At 39.3% G+C, this 17,224-nt stretch overlaps 1 protein-coding gene across 1 annotated transcript in view; it reads right to left on the reverse strand.

The window, feature by feature from the left end:
- Nucleotides 1-17,224, reverse strand: part of CPAMD8 (C3 and PZP like alpha-2-macroglobulin domain containing 8) — a 7,231,600-nt gene that overhangs the window by 5,372,697 nt on the left and 1,841,679 nt on the right. Inside the window, exons 12-13 of the mRNA XM_044054766.1 lie at nucleotides 10,508-10,677; nucleotides 10,233-10,382 (exon numbers count right to left, since the gene is read on the reverse strand). Of these exons, the coding sequence (XP_043910701.1) occupies nucleotides 10,233-10,382; nucleotides 10,508-10,677 (320 nt within the window). The remainder of the gene's footprint in view (nucleotides 1-10,232; nucleotides 10,383-10,507; nucleotides 10,678-17,224) is intronic.

Raw genomic sequence — 17,224 nt, forward strand, 5'->3', positions numbered from 1 at the left:
TGGTATGTCAGCAGTCTAATTTCTGTACACTTCACATGGGTTTTTATACCCTTCTCTGCACGTACACAGTAACTGGTACAAGGAATTTCAGTCAAGGCTATAAATTCACATACTGGAGCCTTAGATGGTCAGAGGTCAGCAAATTCTTTATAAGAAAAACAACTTATTTTAACTTGCTTCTTTGCACACAATGCAATTTCACATTTTAACCCTTACTATACATGATACAAAGATGTTGAATACAAAGATTCTTACTACATTTCTCCCTTAACAACACTTTGTATCACCAGTAATACATTTTATTCATACAGTTTTTCGCATGACTCGTGTTCTGTATATTCAGAATAATAAGCTTTAGTTGCATTGGCAGACAATACACTTGATATTATCATTCCGATGCAAGGAATGCAGCAACAACCCAACAGTAGGAATATAATGGCACCAACACATATAGCAATTAAGACATTCATAAGTACTGTTCCCCAATTTCCAAACCAATTTTGGAGAAAGTCAGTTAATGGATTCTGTTCCTGGTTTTGTAAGTTCAGAAACTTGTTGTAGGATCTCTAGATGACTGTCAATGTCATGTTCGTTATCTGGAATAAACAAACAACACTCCTCCTGGATAAGAGCGCAAGTACCTCCTTTCGCAGCTAGGGTGAAATCGAGCGCCATACGATTCTGCAACACTACAGTCCTCATTGCAGTTAACTCATCCGTCACCAATTCTAGCGCAGAAAAAGTTGCATTGCTCAGAGTTTCTAACAGTTTTGACAGTTTTCTGAGTTCCCAAATGGATTTTACTGTCCCGTACACTGGAAGAATACCAGCCCAGGAAATAACATCATCGCCCAAGTCCATGTGTGATAGCCTCTTGCTGCTACTATGGGCCAAATCGTGGTGATAGATCCAGGATGCATCAACGTTACCTACGGGATTAACAGGTTCATTAACAGCACGTACATTTCGTATTTTACCTTGGGGAAGAGAAAATGTATGTCTTATAGCTGGTGCTAAATAACCCAAAAAGCAACTGCCTGACCAATTCCTCGGTAACCATTTGTATGCTTTTCTACCACAGATAAAATAACAATCATTTACTTTAAGTGTAATATTGACTGGAACAGAGTGATTTCCTTTATCTTGCAGCCCTTTAAACAAAAGATCATACACAGATAACATTTTTTCAAAGAAACTTGTGTCATTAACAAGCCCTGTACTATTAACAAGCACTCTTATAGGCTTGAAACTCGTTGCACAGTGCCCATCTATTGTACAGTTATGAATTATTGTTACATTACACTGACTCCATCCAACCTTAATCTTGCCAAATCTTTGAAAACATACAGTTCCATTCTGGCGACCCATGAGGGGTAATGCTATTTTGTCCTTTAAGGCTACATTTGAAGTTTCAAATAGTAAATTAGTCCATGTATCATTTGCCCCCAAAGGGACTGTACCTAACATTAGACCACCATGTACAGTAGGGATAGCCGTGCATATCCAACAATTTGAAACATTAAAAGTTAGAGCATATGCATACTTAATAGCTTGATATGTATTAAAAGGCGGATGCCAAGCCGTATTCTCGTCTCTCTTTACTTGGCTAGTCTTGTTTGAAAATAAAAACGGCCAAAACAGAAAAGTAACAATCACACTTATTAACAAAATTATTTTGGAATGCTTTTGTGGGAAGGGCTGCTCCCTTCCGGTATTTCTCTGCATTGCTACAATAGTCAGATATTCATACAAAACAAGATTACTACTAATCAATGATCCTCAGGGGAACTCAAGTTTTTGTCCAGTTCAAACTGTTTTACCAGTTTACAGTGTGTCAGATGGATCCACGATGTTCGTTCTTTTATTCGGACTGCTGTAGGTGTTGCAATCAAAACCTGGTATGGACCTTCCCACTTAGACGAGGCCCAGGTTTTCCTCTTGACAATTTTAATCCAAACCCAGTTCCCGGGTTTCACTTCCAGGATCCTGTTGTTCTTCTGATCTGAAAAGCAATCATTCGTTAAAGAGGTGTTAGTTCTGGTCAGCAATTTCCTCATGTAATCTGCTATCTCTTCACCCCCCTCACGTTCCGCAGGCAAAAGATTTTGCCACTGCGGGACGTAATAAAGTCTCCCGTATAATAGTTCAAATGGTGTGACCCCTTTTGAGGTGGGGGTGGTACGCATGGACAGGAGTGCCAGAGGTAAGCAGTTTATCCAAGACTGATGTGTCTCGGCCATGAGTTTACGTAGCTTGCCTTTGAGAATGCCATTATGGCGTTCAACCAACCCTGCTGACTGTGGGTGGTAGGCACAATGATGTTTTAACTCGATCTGAAAAACGGCGGCCAGCTTTTGAATAACTTGGTTTACGAAATGTGTGCCATTATCAGAATAGATGCGTGTGGGTAGCCCAAAATGAGGGATAATGTTATTTGTAAGGGCCTTGGCTACCGACAATGCATCTGGGTGTGCTACCGGAAAAGCTTCAACCCATTTTGTAAACTTCTGTTGAACAGGAGTTAGTTCAATAAAATCCATGCAGATTGTATGGAATGGATACGGAGGCAGCGGAAAAGCTGCTGGGGTGATCCGCACACCACCGCCATGATATCGTGCACAAAGAAGGCATGATAAACAAAATCGTTTAGCGTATGCTATAAAGCCCTTGGTCCAGAACATTTGCTGGATCATTTGAACCATAGCAGCAGGGCCCAAATGAGATGGGCCATGCGTCACTAATGAGGCATAACTAAAAAGGTTTGTTGGTAAGACATACTTATCATTTGGACCTACAAAAACTCCCTGCTTTTGAATAGCCCCATATTTAATCCATCGCTGTTTTTCCTGAACTGTACTAAGTTCCTGCATTACCTGTAAAGTTTGTAGATCAAATTTATCTGTAGGGTGAAGTTCCTTCTGTGTGGTCTCAAGTGCAAAGGTAGAGGTTAAGGCTACACTTTTTGCAGTTTTGTCAGCCAGTGCATTTCCAAGTGATACTGGATCCTTGGCATTCGTGTGCGCTGTGCACTTACAGATGGCCAGTCCCCGTGGCAGTTGGACAGCTTGTAAGAGGCTAAGGATTAAATCCTTGTGGGTTATTTCCTTACCTGAGGCCGTAACCATTCCCCTATTTTTCCATTGCTGTGCAAAGACATGGACCGTGGAAAAAGCATACTGACTATCTGTGTAGATAGTAACTGCCTTATCCTTGGAGATGGTGCATGCTCTGGACAAAGCAATCAATTCGGCCGCTTGTGCGGACAGGTTCCTGGGGAGGGGTTTTGCCTCCAGTACCTTAGTTTCAAGTTGTGACTGCATACCCCACTTGTGTGATACCTGCCTCATTCTTACGTGCTGACCCATCTACAAACAAGGTCCAATCTTGTAAGGTAAGGTCATGAAACAAAACTAGGGTTGCAGATGCTTGCACAGCCTGTGCGGCTGCGACTACCGCTTGTACACAGTGTGGCAAAGATCGTGCCACTGTGTCCAATTTACTGGAATAAAAAGCTAATTGTCTCAACTTATTCCCATAGGTTTGCAACAGAACCGATGTCATAAAGCCCTGCTTACAATCTACTGTCTGAACAAAGGGTTTTGTATAGTCAGGGAAGCTAAGTGTTGCAGATCCTGCTATCAATTGCTTTACCCTAGTAAATGCCTGTATTGCCTTATCCGTCCATTGCAGCGCGTCATGTGCTGCCATGGGAAGTGCGAAAATAAGTTCCGAAAGTGGACTTACTTCCTCTGCATAGTTGGGAATCCAACTACGACAAAAATTTGTTATTCCTAAAAATGACATCATTTCTTTTTTTGTGCTGGGCATTGGTGCCTGTAAAATGGCTTCTTTTCTACAGTTATCTAGTTGTCTACCAGCAATTGAAATGGTATAGCCTAGATACCGTACTTCAGTTTTACATTATTTACCTTATGTCCCTCTTTCACCAAAAAATGCAATAACCGAATAGTTTCGGACTCACAGACAGCCTTCGTGGGTGCAGCCAGTAAGATGTCGTCCACGTACAATAGTAGATGACAGCCATGCTCTGGTTGAAACTGTGCCAGGTTTGTCTACATTTCTTGCGAAAAGATTGTAGGACTTTCACAATATCCCTGCGGCAGTCGTGTGTATGTGTACCGCTTGCTCATAAACATAAAAGCGAACCAAAACCTACTATCTTCCTGTAGGGGAATAGAAAAGAATGCGTTACTAATGTCAATAACAGAAAAATACTTATCCGTGGGAAGGATATCATTTAACAAAACAGATGGATCTGGGACCATAGGAGCCCTTGGCACTACAGCAGCATTTACAGCCTGCAGATCCTGTACCATTCTCCATGTCCCGTCCGGTTTCCTTACTGGGAACAAGGGTGTGTTACACGGTGAATCTGTACATGGAATTAAAACCCCAGCTCTCAGTAGAGCCGTGATCACTGGTAGAATGCCTTCTTCTGCCTTTTTACTTAATGGATACTGACGCTTATGAGGTCTAAAATCGGATTTTGGGGTTATTTTAACCTGTCCTGCTGTTTTTATTAGCCCAATGTCATGTTGTCCGCGGGACCATAAGGAGTCTGGTGCTGATTGTAACTTTAATTCTTCTTGCGGGGTTAGGAGACATAGTCAGAATGGCCCTCCCCTGGGTGGCGTTAGCCTGTCTTCGCGGAGGTGCACTGTTGTTCTAGCCTGGGTGACCCAATTTAGTCTTTGTACCTGAACTCCTTTATATGCCAATTGTTCCGGTGTCATTTTGGCCCATTCAGTAACTTTCCTCCCCACCAGATACCATGCCATTTGTTCTTCCCTTGTTACAGAGACATGTGCAATGGAATTATTGCGAAAAAGTAACTGCATATCTTTTGTAAGACTGCATGTAACTGCAGAATTTCCTAATTTATCCCAATAGAGATTTTGTAACAGGATTTTTGTGACCTTGTGTTTAAAAAATTGCTCCTCATATTTGTCGTCTGGTCCCACATACTTTCTGTAATACATTGTACAGTGTAGTCGTTTGGCTACCACTGGCGGTTGTGTGCCATATTTGCTTAAGGCCAAATTAGTTAGCTCATTTACTACATTTTGTGGTCCAGTTTCAACAAGATCATTACTGTACCAGTAGTGTAAATCACCCTGCCCCACTTGCAACATAACATCTTGAATTTCTACTCGTTTGGCTAGAATCCCTGATGCAGTCGGTACAGCTGCTATGCCAAACACGTGCATTAAATCTCTTCCTAATAAGTTTACAGGGCAAATTTTGGAGATAACTCGAAACCTGATAGTTTGGATAGTTTCAGGGTCCGTGAACCATAAAGGTTTAGATAATGGTTCCTTATAGATGCGGCCATTTGCTGCCTTGACTAATACATAGTCATCAGAAGTTACATCGGATGGCACTGCAGAGTTTCTTAGCAGGGTCCTGGAGGCCCCTGAATCACCAAAAATTCTACATCCTTACCCTCTACTTGAAGTGTGATTATCGGTTGTGCCTCTAGCTGCATAGTTACAGCCAGCGCTGTTAAATGAACAACCTGATATTCACCGTTTTCAGAAAAATCAGTCATTTCATTTTCCCATCCTGCACATTCACCCTTACCTTCCTCGTTTGCATCCTCAAAATCTTCCTCTTCACTCTGTCTTATTGACTTTGGCCAATCAGCCTCTTTATCCGGGTCTGATTCACCTCCACCACCATCATATAGTCATGCTGACCCATGATCCGGTGTGGTTGTAGTTTTTTCAGAAGACCGGCAATCCCTCGCAAAATGTCCCTTTTTACCACATTTGAAACATTCTCCTCTTTTCTGTCTACCTTCATAATCTTCGGAATGTCCCACATTCCCTCTTCCTCTACCCCTGCCTCTGCCCCTTCCTCTACCCCTGTTAGTCGGACCTTGCAGTAGCATAAGTGTCCCATCTTCGCTCACCGTAAAGGTTTGAGCTTGTTTTTTTTTCTTTTCTTCTAAATATTTTTCTGCATGTCTTGCATACTCCAGTAGGGGCTGCAGACGTGCCGTCCGATGGTCTATCATATGCTTTTGGACAAAGTTGCTAATAGCACTTTTACATCCTTTTAAAAAGGCATTTTTTAGTTGTTGTTCATATGAGGAGTCTTTTGACTGATCTATTTCTTTTTGCATACCACTATGGTTATCAAAGCACTGGGTATGTCTCTGCAAATAGTTGTCTACTTTTTCATCGTCTGCTTGTACACATCTATTGATACAGGTCCAGTCTGCCCTAGGCTTCCATTTATCCAAAATACGGGCTAGTAAATCCTTGACCTGCTTTTGGTATGAGTCCGAATTGTGGGCAAGTGGCTTATTATCTACTCTGGTTATGGGATCCCAGTCCCCACAGACCAAGTGCCAGTCGGGACCCAAAATTTGCAGAACTACTTGTTCCAACTCTACGGCATTTAGCTTATAACTTTCTATCATGCCTGCGACGTCTTCACAAAACTTGGTCATATCTAACCTAGGGTGTGGTATTCCTTCTACGGCTTTTCGAATGTCTTCCCGCGTCCAGGGTCGATAAACTAAAATGGTGGGACCCTGTCCGAACGTACCCGCTTGCGGATTTGCTACTTCTATGAGGGGATACTCTGTGGATGCCGAATTAACTTCGGTTTCCTTTTGTTTCCATTCTGATTTGTCTATACTACGAGTTAGTAGGTCCAGAGTGTCATCTGCCTGCTTTTGTAAAACTACGGGAGGTATGGTTTTGCTTTGACTCACTTCTTCACTTTCCTGATACTGAGGTGGACTGGTTTTAAGGGTTTCCGGGTTTGGATATAAGGGTGGGGCCGTCGCCTTGCGACAGACGGCAGATGTTTCATTATCGTCCCTTTGGACGAAAAATGTATCTTTTGCACTCGAGTCACCAGTTTTTTTGTTTTGAAGCTGTTCTCTATATTTTTTTATTAGCTTCCTCTAACCACTTCTGAGCCTGGAGAAATCCTATTCTCTTTTGATTTTTAACCTTATTTCCTGCATCCTTACGTAAACTTTTTACCAAATTTTGACATTCTAATTTGTTTAGATTTCCACTAAACTCATAATCTTTTTTCCATTTTTTTAGAAATTTTAAATTATTTGGATGTAGGTTGAACATATATTGTTCATCCTCGGTTCTTTTGTTTGAGCGGTCGCTGCAACTACAGCAACTACTCCCTGTTCCCATTTTTCTAATCTGAGAGAAAAATTAGTTTCCTTTTCCTGAGATGTCTACCATTCTTTTGTAAAATTAAACCAAAAGACGATTCCCTTATGACTAGTCCCTTTGTTCTTTTAAAAAGAGAACAATACAAAAAGAAAGAAAAAAATGTTACGCTTACCTTTCTGCGGTTCTTCCGCCCCATTCGTCACCGTCCCACGGATCGAATCTAAGAGTGACTGGCCTCTACTTACGACTTCTTCGTCGGAGGTCTTTCCTTTCAAGGGAGCCGAGATTTGTTCTCCCCTTCCTGTACAGGTTTTTCAGTCCCTCTTATGCGATTCGTACCGTGAAGAGGTGGCCCCATGGTCTTGGGCGCCAGAAATGTCAAAAGATTTTAATACTCTTAACATATACTGGAAGAATCACGCAGATAAAAATAAGCAAAAAGGTTCATTTTACATGCATGGAGACATGCTACAAAGTACATGGTATGTCAGCAGTTTAATTTCTGTACACTTCACATGGGTTTTTATACCCTTCTCTGCACGTACACAGTAACTGGTTACCAGACAAGGAGTTTCAGTCAAGGCTATAAATTCACATACTGGAGCCTTAGATGGTCAGAGGTCAGCATATTCTTTATAAGAAAAACAACTTATTTTAACTTGCTTCTTTGCACACAATGCAATTTCACATTTTAACCCTTACTATACATGATACAAAGATGTTGAATACAAAGATTCTTACTACAATATGATTTTCCAGTAGCAGGCTTTCCTGCCTCCATTAGTACCTGTTGCACGTCCTCACCAACAGGTGCCTAAAAGGAATTAAGACCCTATCATCCAGGTAGTCAGCTGGAGCTGAGTGATGTTGGGGTGTATTCAACACCCCTGTTCTTGTGTGAGTAGATCCAGTCTATGAGGAAGGTTGTGGTAATCGCCACTGGTAATTTCAAAAAGAAGGGAGAATCATGGCTGCCTGGGCCAGAAGGAAGTCAACACAATTATCTTGTGGGATTCCTTCTGAACCTTCAGAAATACCCTGCATATTACTGAAAAGGGTGGAAAAGCACATAGAACATTCCTGTCCAAGGGAAAGAAAAGGTATCCATCTCTCAGGCCTTCTTGCATGGAGTCCTGGAACATAATCTTGTCAGTTGATTGCTCAGAGAGAAGGCTACTTGAAAAACTCTCCACAAATGAATCAAAACTTTGAAGACCCCCAGATCAATTTTCCATTTGTGAGGGTATGCCTTAGTTCTGCTCAGCTTGTCTGCCACACAGGTTTGCTCTGACGGAATGTTGAATGCCTGTACATTGACAGTGCACTGTGAATCTATACCCCTAGCTAACATGGCTAGTTTGCAAAGGGGGCATGACTTGGTTCTCCTCTGCTTGCTGATGTACCATATGACTGTGTTACTGTCTGTAGCAATTTGAAGAGGTCCCACAGACTAAAGATGATTCAGAAAGTTGAGTGTCTAGATCAGGGCAAGCATTCTGACATTTGTGCTTTCATCTGTCCATTGTGTCCCACACACACACTTAAATTCTGCCTGAAACTGTTTCCCAGGTAAAGTCTGAGGTATCTGCTGTGACCGACTGCTTTGCATCAGGGAGGGAGAAGGGGAGACCTGGATTTAAGGATATCTGCTGTCACCAACAAATGACTTATTTTCTGACAAAATAAAGCACTGTGATTTAAAAAGACAAAGGGTGTTGGTGCTGGAATAAGAATAGGAATACAGGTTCATAGTTTAGTACTTGGCTAACTGCTCTTGTGGGCCATTTTAAGCCTAGCCAATTATGCTGTGTGAGAATCAAACCTTGCACCTTGTGTCAGCAAGGTAAACACCTTAACCATTATGCCAACAAAAAGAGACTTCAGATACCATTACTTTTTTTTTCACAGAAACACAGCAAAATGCACCTAAAAACACTTATTCAGCCCCCAAAATTAAAATAACCACAATTTTGCCAGACAAAAAAATGGTTCTGAGTTATTTTACATAACTTTTAAAATGCCAAGAAAAAGAGAGCGCTGCCATTTAAAAGTGCGATACAGTCTTGGAACGGATGACAACAGAGCAAGAAAGAAGTTCTGGAGGTCATAAAATGACAGGGATATCAGGTTGTTGAAAGGAATCCAAAGAAAAGAGAAGGTAAGGAAATGACAAAAGATTTAAGAAGCTGAAAGCTCTGCTCACTTGAGACAAGAAGAGACAGTAAGAATAAGATATGGGTGTACAAAATCATGTATGGTAGATGTAATGAGGTTGTCAAACAGGAAGGCCTGATGGGGAAGGAAGGGGCAAAGACAACAGATTGTAGGTATTAACTATTCTTTGGATCTACAGCACCTCTCCTTTTAGGAGATTTATTTATTTAAATTTGTTTACCAGAGTAGAACATTGATTAAACAATGACCAATTATAGGTTCAGCCCAAATGACACTTGTATACTTTACTTTTTTACATTAACAGTTGCTTACATTTATGAGCAAGCATAGAAAATCTGACAAAATATGCCGATAGAAGATCAAACAAATCAAATATATGTACAGTTAGAGAAGTGGAATAGAAAAGGGAGAATATAGTTAAAGCAGGCAGAGTAGAGCTGTGGCAGTAGTAGCTATATTAGGAAAGCTAAGAGAGAGAGACCAGTAAAATGAAAAAAGATACTAGGTTATGTACCTAAAATAAGACCGCCAGAATGGGTGGTTGAGAGGGATTCCATGTCAGCATTTAGAAAGGCAAGGAAAAGATGGAGAAGAGGTGAGGGGGAAGACCAATAAGCAAATGTAACATCATATGGAATTTTGCTACATATAACAGGTACTATCTTGAAATGCCCAAACTGGAACGGTACTGCAACAAGATACATCACTTAAACACCCCTAACACTTCTCATGTCTCCTAGCTATATGCAGTTTGCACAGCAGTGTTGTCTAATTAAGATATACTGGTTAGAAATTCCTAGCTGTGATCTTTACAGCAGTCCCTACTATTTACATCATGCAACAGTTTGTTTATTCACACAAAGCAACTACTTTTCAGGTATCTCTCACCTTGTCAGTAGTAAGCTGAAATCCTGGTCGGAGGAAGTACACACTCTTATCCACTGTGGCAATGCAGGCACAGGATCCCTTTTCACCTTTTACCTTAATGTCAACCAAATCTCCAGGTAGAGTCTGATTGGAGGACATGGAAACCGAAATCTAGAAATTTAAAAACACAGTCACCTATGGCTGAAAGTTAACACCACTTGATATGCATACTATATAAACATCCAATCAAAAATATTCAAATTAAGTCTGTTTTCTACTCTGGATATTCACTGCACCTGGTTTTCAAAAGTTACTTGTACAGGGATTTGTATACTGTCTGTTACTCCTTCTCCATTCTCCATGACATAATATGCCAGAAGTCGGTTAAGTGGAGTCATTTTGTACGTGATGGTGAAGCAGATGTATGTCTCACATATTTCAACCTCTCTCGATGAATTTGTGGGAACTGCAGAACAAATATAAACAGTAAAGACATACAGAAAGAAAACATGGACCTAAAGTTTTGAAGCATTACTGAGCAGTTCATAAACTAACAAACAATTAAATACGGTGATGACAGCGATCATGTATTTCACACTTTTGGCTACAAAAGATCGAGAATTTCACACATTACCAACTATCTGAACGTCGACTGCTAAGAATTCATCAAAGTAATAAAATACTTTTCAAGGTAATTTAACTATGCTACAAGGACAGCTAGCCATGTACTTGCTATGAATAATTTGGTTATGATCCAAGACAGACATCGTTTTATTAACTGCTAATACACTAGGCCAGTTAAAACTCTCCATTTATTATTATGACCTGGACTATGATTGCAGCTACTTGCTAAGTGTTCTCAAAAAGAAACTCAACTCTCCAGTAGTGAATCCATTTCTCTTGCAAGACAGCAGACCCAGCTAAAAACATTTATATAATGCATGCTTCATTACCAGGACCTGACGAAAAGTTTCATTTTTTTAAATAACAATTTCAGATGTATGAGAAAACCTGATAGCTGAATAAGGAGTACACTTTAAATAAAAATTAAACAAATACTACGCAACGTCTATGCTGCATTGCAATCCCTCTTTCTCTGCCTAGTAGATTACTTTCTAAAACTTATAAAAATAAATTAAGACGTGCCAGGTGAACATTACTAGTTTTATAGCATTTTAAAATGTTCTAAAGCAGGGATGTCCAACCTTTTTAGTTCAAGGGTCACATATGCTTAGCAGGGTCTAGTGGGGCCACATTAAAATGATCAACAGGTGCATAAACCATCATGTGGTCAGTGTAAAGGGAAAACATTAAAGATAAGTGCAGGTTGAACAACTGAAGATCAAAGTAGGAAAATAACTTGATCACCACCACATGATAATTCAATTACTGTTTCAGTGCAGACAGATAAACTGAATGTTATTGCAAGCAAAACACCATCAATAACTATGTCACTCCTGCAAAGAAAAATCACATTTTCTACATCCAAACAATGATCCCCCAATCAAATCAACTAGGTTTGCACAGCAACTGTAACATACATGCGCGCGCACACACACATGAAACGCATATTCAAACTCAGAACAACTCACAGAAGTGAAAACAACTTTACATAGTAAAACTTATGTGTGGAAAACTAAAATAATTATTTTAGGTAATGAATAGAATAGATAAGCATATGCACAATTCACTTATCCACTTATTGCTATCAATCAATAATGTATGCACAAATTTAGGGCTGGCCTTAGCAGAAATGGCGTCCTAGGCAATGAGTACCTCACTGCTGACTCCATTTTCTTATTCCCCAATGCTGTCCCCTCTGTACTATTTTGCTTACTTCTTTCCTTCTTTTTTGCTTGCATACTTTGTCTTATTTTTCAGCTTTTACTGAAGCCACTTCAACACAGCCCGAATGGCCAAGGCTGTGCTGTAATAAATGTGGGGAAAATAACTGAATAATGCCAGGGGTCTGGGTGCTACTAGATCCTTAAAAGCCATGGTTTTCTAGATGCTCTGAGGTGCATTTTAGAGTGTTTTCCCCCCAACCTTTTGATGCAGTGATGGTCTGAACAAAAATGACTAAAGGAATTCATTCATTCTTAATCTTCAATTCTGCTTTTCCATGCATCCTTTCAATACACTAACTGGCCAAGGCTGCACAATAACCGTGTAGAAAATAAGTGCATTAAGTTGGTGGTCTGGGGAATGCTAGGCCCCCAGAAGCCATACTTTTTTTTAGTATGCTCCGAGGTGCATTTTAAAGCTTTTTATTTTTCCACCTTTTATTCCAATGACAGCTTCAACAAAAACAATGACTAAAAAAAGAAATTCAGTCAGTCTTCAATTTTCCTTTTTCATGCAGTATTTCAAAACCCACTAATTGGCCAAGACTGCACAATAGTAATTGCAGAAAAAATAAGAGTATTAATCTGGAGCTCTTTCCGCTAAGCCCTCAAGAAACCATGGGTAGTTTAGATACTCCTATGTGTATTTTAAAGTTTTTTTTATTCAATGCTGGTCCAAACAAATATCATGAGTAAGAATTACAAAAGTTATGAACTAACCAAAACAACACATCTGTGCTGTCGGTTTCCATCCTTCCTCAACTCATGGGTTTCGTATATGACCTCTGATCTGACTTTGGATGCTTCTTCAAAAGTTAAGCTTCATAACTCAAGCTCCTCTCTTTACCCATAATCCCCTCTAAGCCCTACATTACCTCAGATCGAGTTTGCCGTCACACCTGTAATACTAGGGCCTTACCACATAATACCCCATATAAAGACAAAAACAAAATAATGCAGTAAGTGATGCAGAAACATGTAAATAGCTAGTCAGATCTGGAGCTGAGGTATGGGGAAAAGGATATATTGGGTAAACCTCACAGGTCATACCAGGACAGTATACAGATATTTTCCGTGATATGAAAGAAGGAATGCAGGGTGGAAAGTTGAGGAAGGATGGAAACAGACAACAGAGATGCATTGTTATGGCGAGTATGTAACCTTTGTATCTGATGTTGTCTTTTCCATCAGTTCCTTGGCTCATGGGACAGTCCCCAGCTGCTTGAAACCCAAGATGGTCATTTATGGGAGGATATTCTAGAGAACGGCTGAGCCAAATGATGCTCTGTCCCTGGAGAAGTTATCCAGTTTGTAATGAGCTATAAATGTATGGACAATGGATCAAGTGGTAGCAGTAAAGACATCTAATGAAGCTCTAGATAAAAATGCGGAAGAACTGTTAATAGATCTTGTGGAATGTGCCCTTGGAGGCCATGGCAGAGTCACTCCTTTCTCACTGCATACATAAGATACAGAATCAGAGAGCTATCTGGCTAAAGTTACTTTTGATGCTGGCTTTCCCAATTTTGTCTTTGAAAATGAAATGAAAAGCTGGTCATAGTTTCTGAGGGATTTTGTTCAATGAAGACAGAATCTGAGCTGCCTATGTACGTCCAACAAGTGCAGTATGTATTCCCCTTAGTTAGTGAAACTGGGAAAGAAAACAGGCAAATTAATAGTTTGGTTAAGAACTGCTTCTGAAGCAACCTTTGGTGAAAAGGAGGGACTGGTTTACAAGGAAACTCTGTGTTAATGAAAAATCAGGTATGGTGTTCGAGAAGACAGGGCCTGGAGTTCAGATGCTCATCTGGCTGAAATAATGGTTTTCCAGGATTAGAATTTTAAGCCCACTTTGGATGATGGTTCAAATGGGGGCTGAATAAAAGTCTGTAAAACTGCGATAAGATCCAAAGAGGGGTGGGATGCTTAATAGGAGGTCTAAGGAAGAAGGTACTCTTAATAAAGGCTTTGCATAATTTGAAAGAGGCCAAGGATGAGTGATGTTTGCAGATATGCAAGTTTGAAATTACAACTAGTTGCAACTTTGTGGTGGAATAACGGGCTCCACAGTGAAAAACTGAAGCAAGAATATCCAAGACCACTGGAATGAGTGCTGACAATGGATCCAAATGTCATGCTGACAGGCTAGCAGAAGTTTTCTTGCTGTGCTACTTTATTTCTACTTCTGACAGAAAATTTTATTTTTATAATATCCTAAATCAATTTTCTGAACAAAATCAGTTACCTGATATTATAAAAGATATCTAAAAAATTCTAAATATTTGAATTTTTTTCCTGTCAAATTATTCAGTTGAAAGGCCTATACCAGTAGCTGTGAAATGAGTCAAAGACAATCTCTAAGGACTTGCCTTTAAAGAAAATTCCAATCTATTCTTTCTAACATACAGGAACTTTCTTTAAAAATGGACTTAATGGATAACAAACTTGACAGCTTTAATGAAAAATGCACCAAACCGATAGAACAGACACACAAGATTTTAAAACAGAAAACTCTGGAATGAAAGATGCCCTTAATGACACAGAAGGCAGAGTATCTGAAGATGAAAACAACAGTGAATTTCTACTGTGACAGAACACCTTATTACTAAACAAAACTGCTGACTTGGAGAACAGATCCAGGAGAAATACCATTCATACTTTTGGACTGTCTGAAACAATAGAAGGGGAAAATATGGTTTACTTTCTTACTGTCTGGCTCACCAAGACTCAATTTATCTAAAGCTATGTTGTATGGTATGGAAGTAGTACACAGGTCTCTAGTTTCTACTTCATCAAAAACTAACTCTTCACCAAGATCAGTTATTGTTAAATTCCCCTCATCTCAAGACAAGATGCTAATACTTAAAACTGCCTGTTCCAAATCTCCTATTAAACTGGATGACAAACTAATAAGATTTGATAATGACTATTCCAATGTTGTGATGACCAAAAGGACATTTTTTTTGCCTCTTATAAAAGAACTTAAGAAAAGACAGTTTAAGGTGCATTCGCTCTTTCCTGCCAGGTTCAAAATATTCCTTCCAGATTAAATTAAGATACTTTGAAGACCTACACTCTGCATTGTCATTTTTAAAAACAAACAAAAAAAAATTCTAGACCAAACTGACGATATGGACTAGACCAATAGTACTTTGAAGAGACAAGCAGAAGCAAATACCTGGAAATCCAATGAGAAGAAGAAAAACTACAAGACAAATGAATCTTAGCGTTAGTATACTGACGTTAATTGTTTTAATAACAAAATTCTTTCTCTATGACAAAGTTTATCAATTCAGTTACTGGAGATATAGGTGAATGGAAGGAAACAAGGATTCACTTCTCTATAAGAACTATAAAAAATAACTGGATTTATTATAATACTATATACACCCTTATAAACAGAACAAAACCAAATGAATACAAGATCTGCTATACTTTACAGTTTATAAGGTTTACACCAAGCAAATGAGTGTTTATGTCTAGGTTTTTCTGTATTTTGTGAAAAGTGGATTGCTCGGTGTGCTCTTTCAATGACTGTTTTCCTTTGGTTGTGTTTTCAACTAGGGAGGCAAAGATCTGTATTGTTTCCATAACGTTGGGCTGTTCAATCCGTTCAGGGATTTCTCTAATAATTATGTTGTTTCATCTGGCTCTAGCTTCAAGGTCAGTGATTTTTTTGTTGCATCTCCTCTATGTTGTTGTGTCTTTCGGCTTATCCTGGTTAGGGGTCACCACAGCGGAACTCCGGTCCGCTAATGTTTAGTAGTGGATTTTTACGTGCCGAGTTACCAGCCCTGATGCACAACCTTCAATGAAGGCACGGCCATTCACGCATGCCTCCACACAGAAGACGCCCTAGCTGAGAATCGAACGGGACAACGTTTTGCTGTGAGGCGACAACGCTACCACATTCAGAATTAGATTCAGATCCCTTCTGCAGATGGTCTAGTTTGATTTTATTTTCTAGGATTCTTGTTTCATTTTTTCCATTCTGTTAGCGATTTGCTTAATAGAGTCCCCAAATGTCTGGAGCTGATCAGAGAACTTTTGCATAGCGATCTGTATTGGCTGCAAGGCCCTTTTTAAATCCTTGAGACTTGTAAGCTGTTCTAATTTACTTTTGTTTGCTGTTTTACTCTTATCTTGTTGTTTCCCAGTTTGGGGTCTTTTGGATAAAACATCTTTTTCAGGTGACACCACTACTGAAAATTTAATTTTAGTGGTTTCAACGTTCATATTGTCAGCTTTGATTGACATCTTTAGACTTTTCTTTTCCTTATGTAAAATATGGTAAAAGTCACACCTCATGGTTGCTGTCAAGCAGGAATCTTAGGCCCAATCCTGATTAATCTTCCTCTTTTTAAATAAGATTTGCTTTTTCCAGTTTTAAGGTATCTAGAAGGCAGATTATAGCAGTGGGATTATAACATTTCTCTTGTTTAAATGAGCTCTGTACCAGTTTAGATTCTTTGAAAACCTTGTAGCAGTCAAGGAGTAACTGTGTTCATAGGACTGCAGCCACTTTGATCCCCCGGAAGTTACAAAATGTTGACCGTATCATTAAGTTTGAGTTAAGCAAAGACATGTTGTTAGAAATTCAAAACTGTAGACAAATGCTTAAACATAAGATTAATCTAATGCAACCAATTAGAAATTATTTACCCATATGAATTGATTTACTCATTCTTATGAACCAGAATATAACTGGAAAGGGACTTCTATCTAAAATATATAGGGTACTTAAGAAATCAACAGTATGTCACAGAGAAAGCTACTGGAATTATTTTAGACTTAACTCCACAAGTGAAGATGATAAAAACCTAATACTCCAATCTTCAAAACAAACTACTTCATCACTAAGGTGGAGGATATTCTCTTGGAAGTTCTTACTTAGAATCTTTATCACACCCCATAAAGTTGAATTGATGTTTAATAAAGACATAGGATGCTGGGGATGTAAACTAAATGTTAAAGCTGACTGGCAGCATGTGTTTTAGGATTGTATAAAACTTAAAAACATATTGGGATAATATGAATTCTCTCAATCTGTTTTAATGATGATGCATTTATGGTGATAAAATCTCTTATTTTATTTAATAAACTATTCCCACTTGCCACGAAAATAAAATACCTCTTTTATGGAGTATCAACATTAGCAAGGAAAGTCGC

This window comes from Protopterus annectens, chromosome 13.part0 (genome assembly GCF_019279795.1).
Source record: "Protopterus annectens isolate FY-2018-M chromosome 13.part0, PAN1.0, whole genome shotgun sequence".
NCBI lineage: Eukaryota > Metazoa > Chordata > Ceratodontiformes > Protopteridae > Protopterus > Protopterus annectens.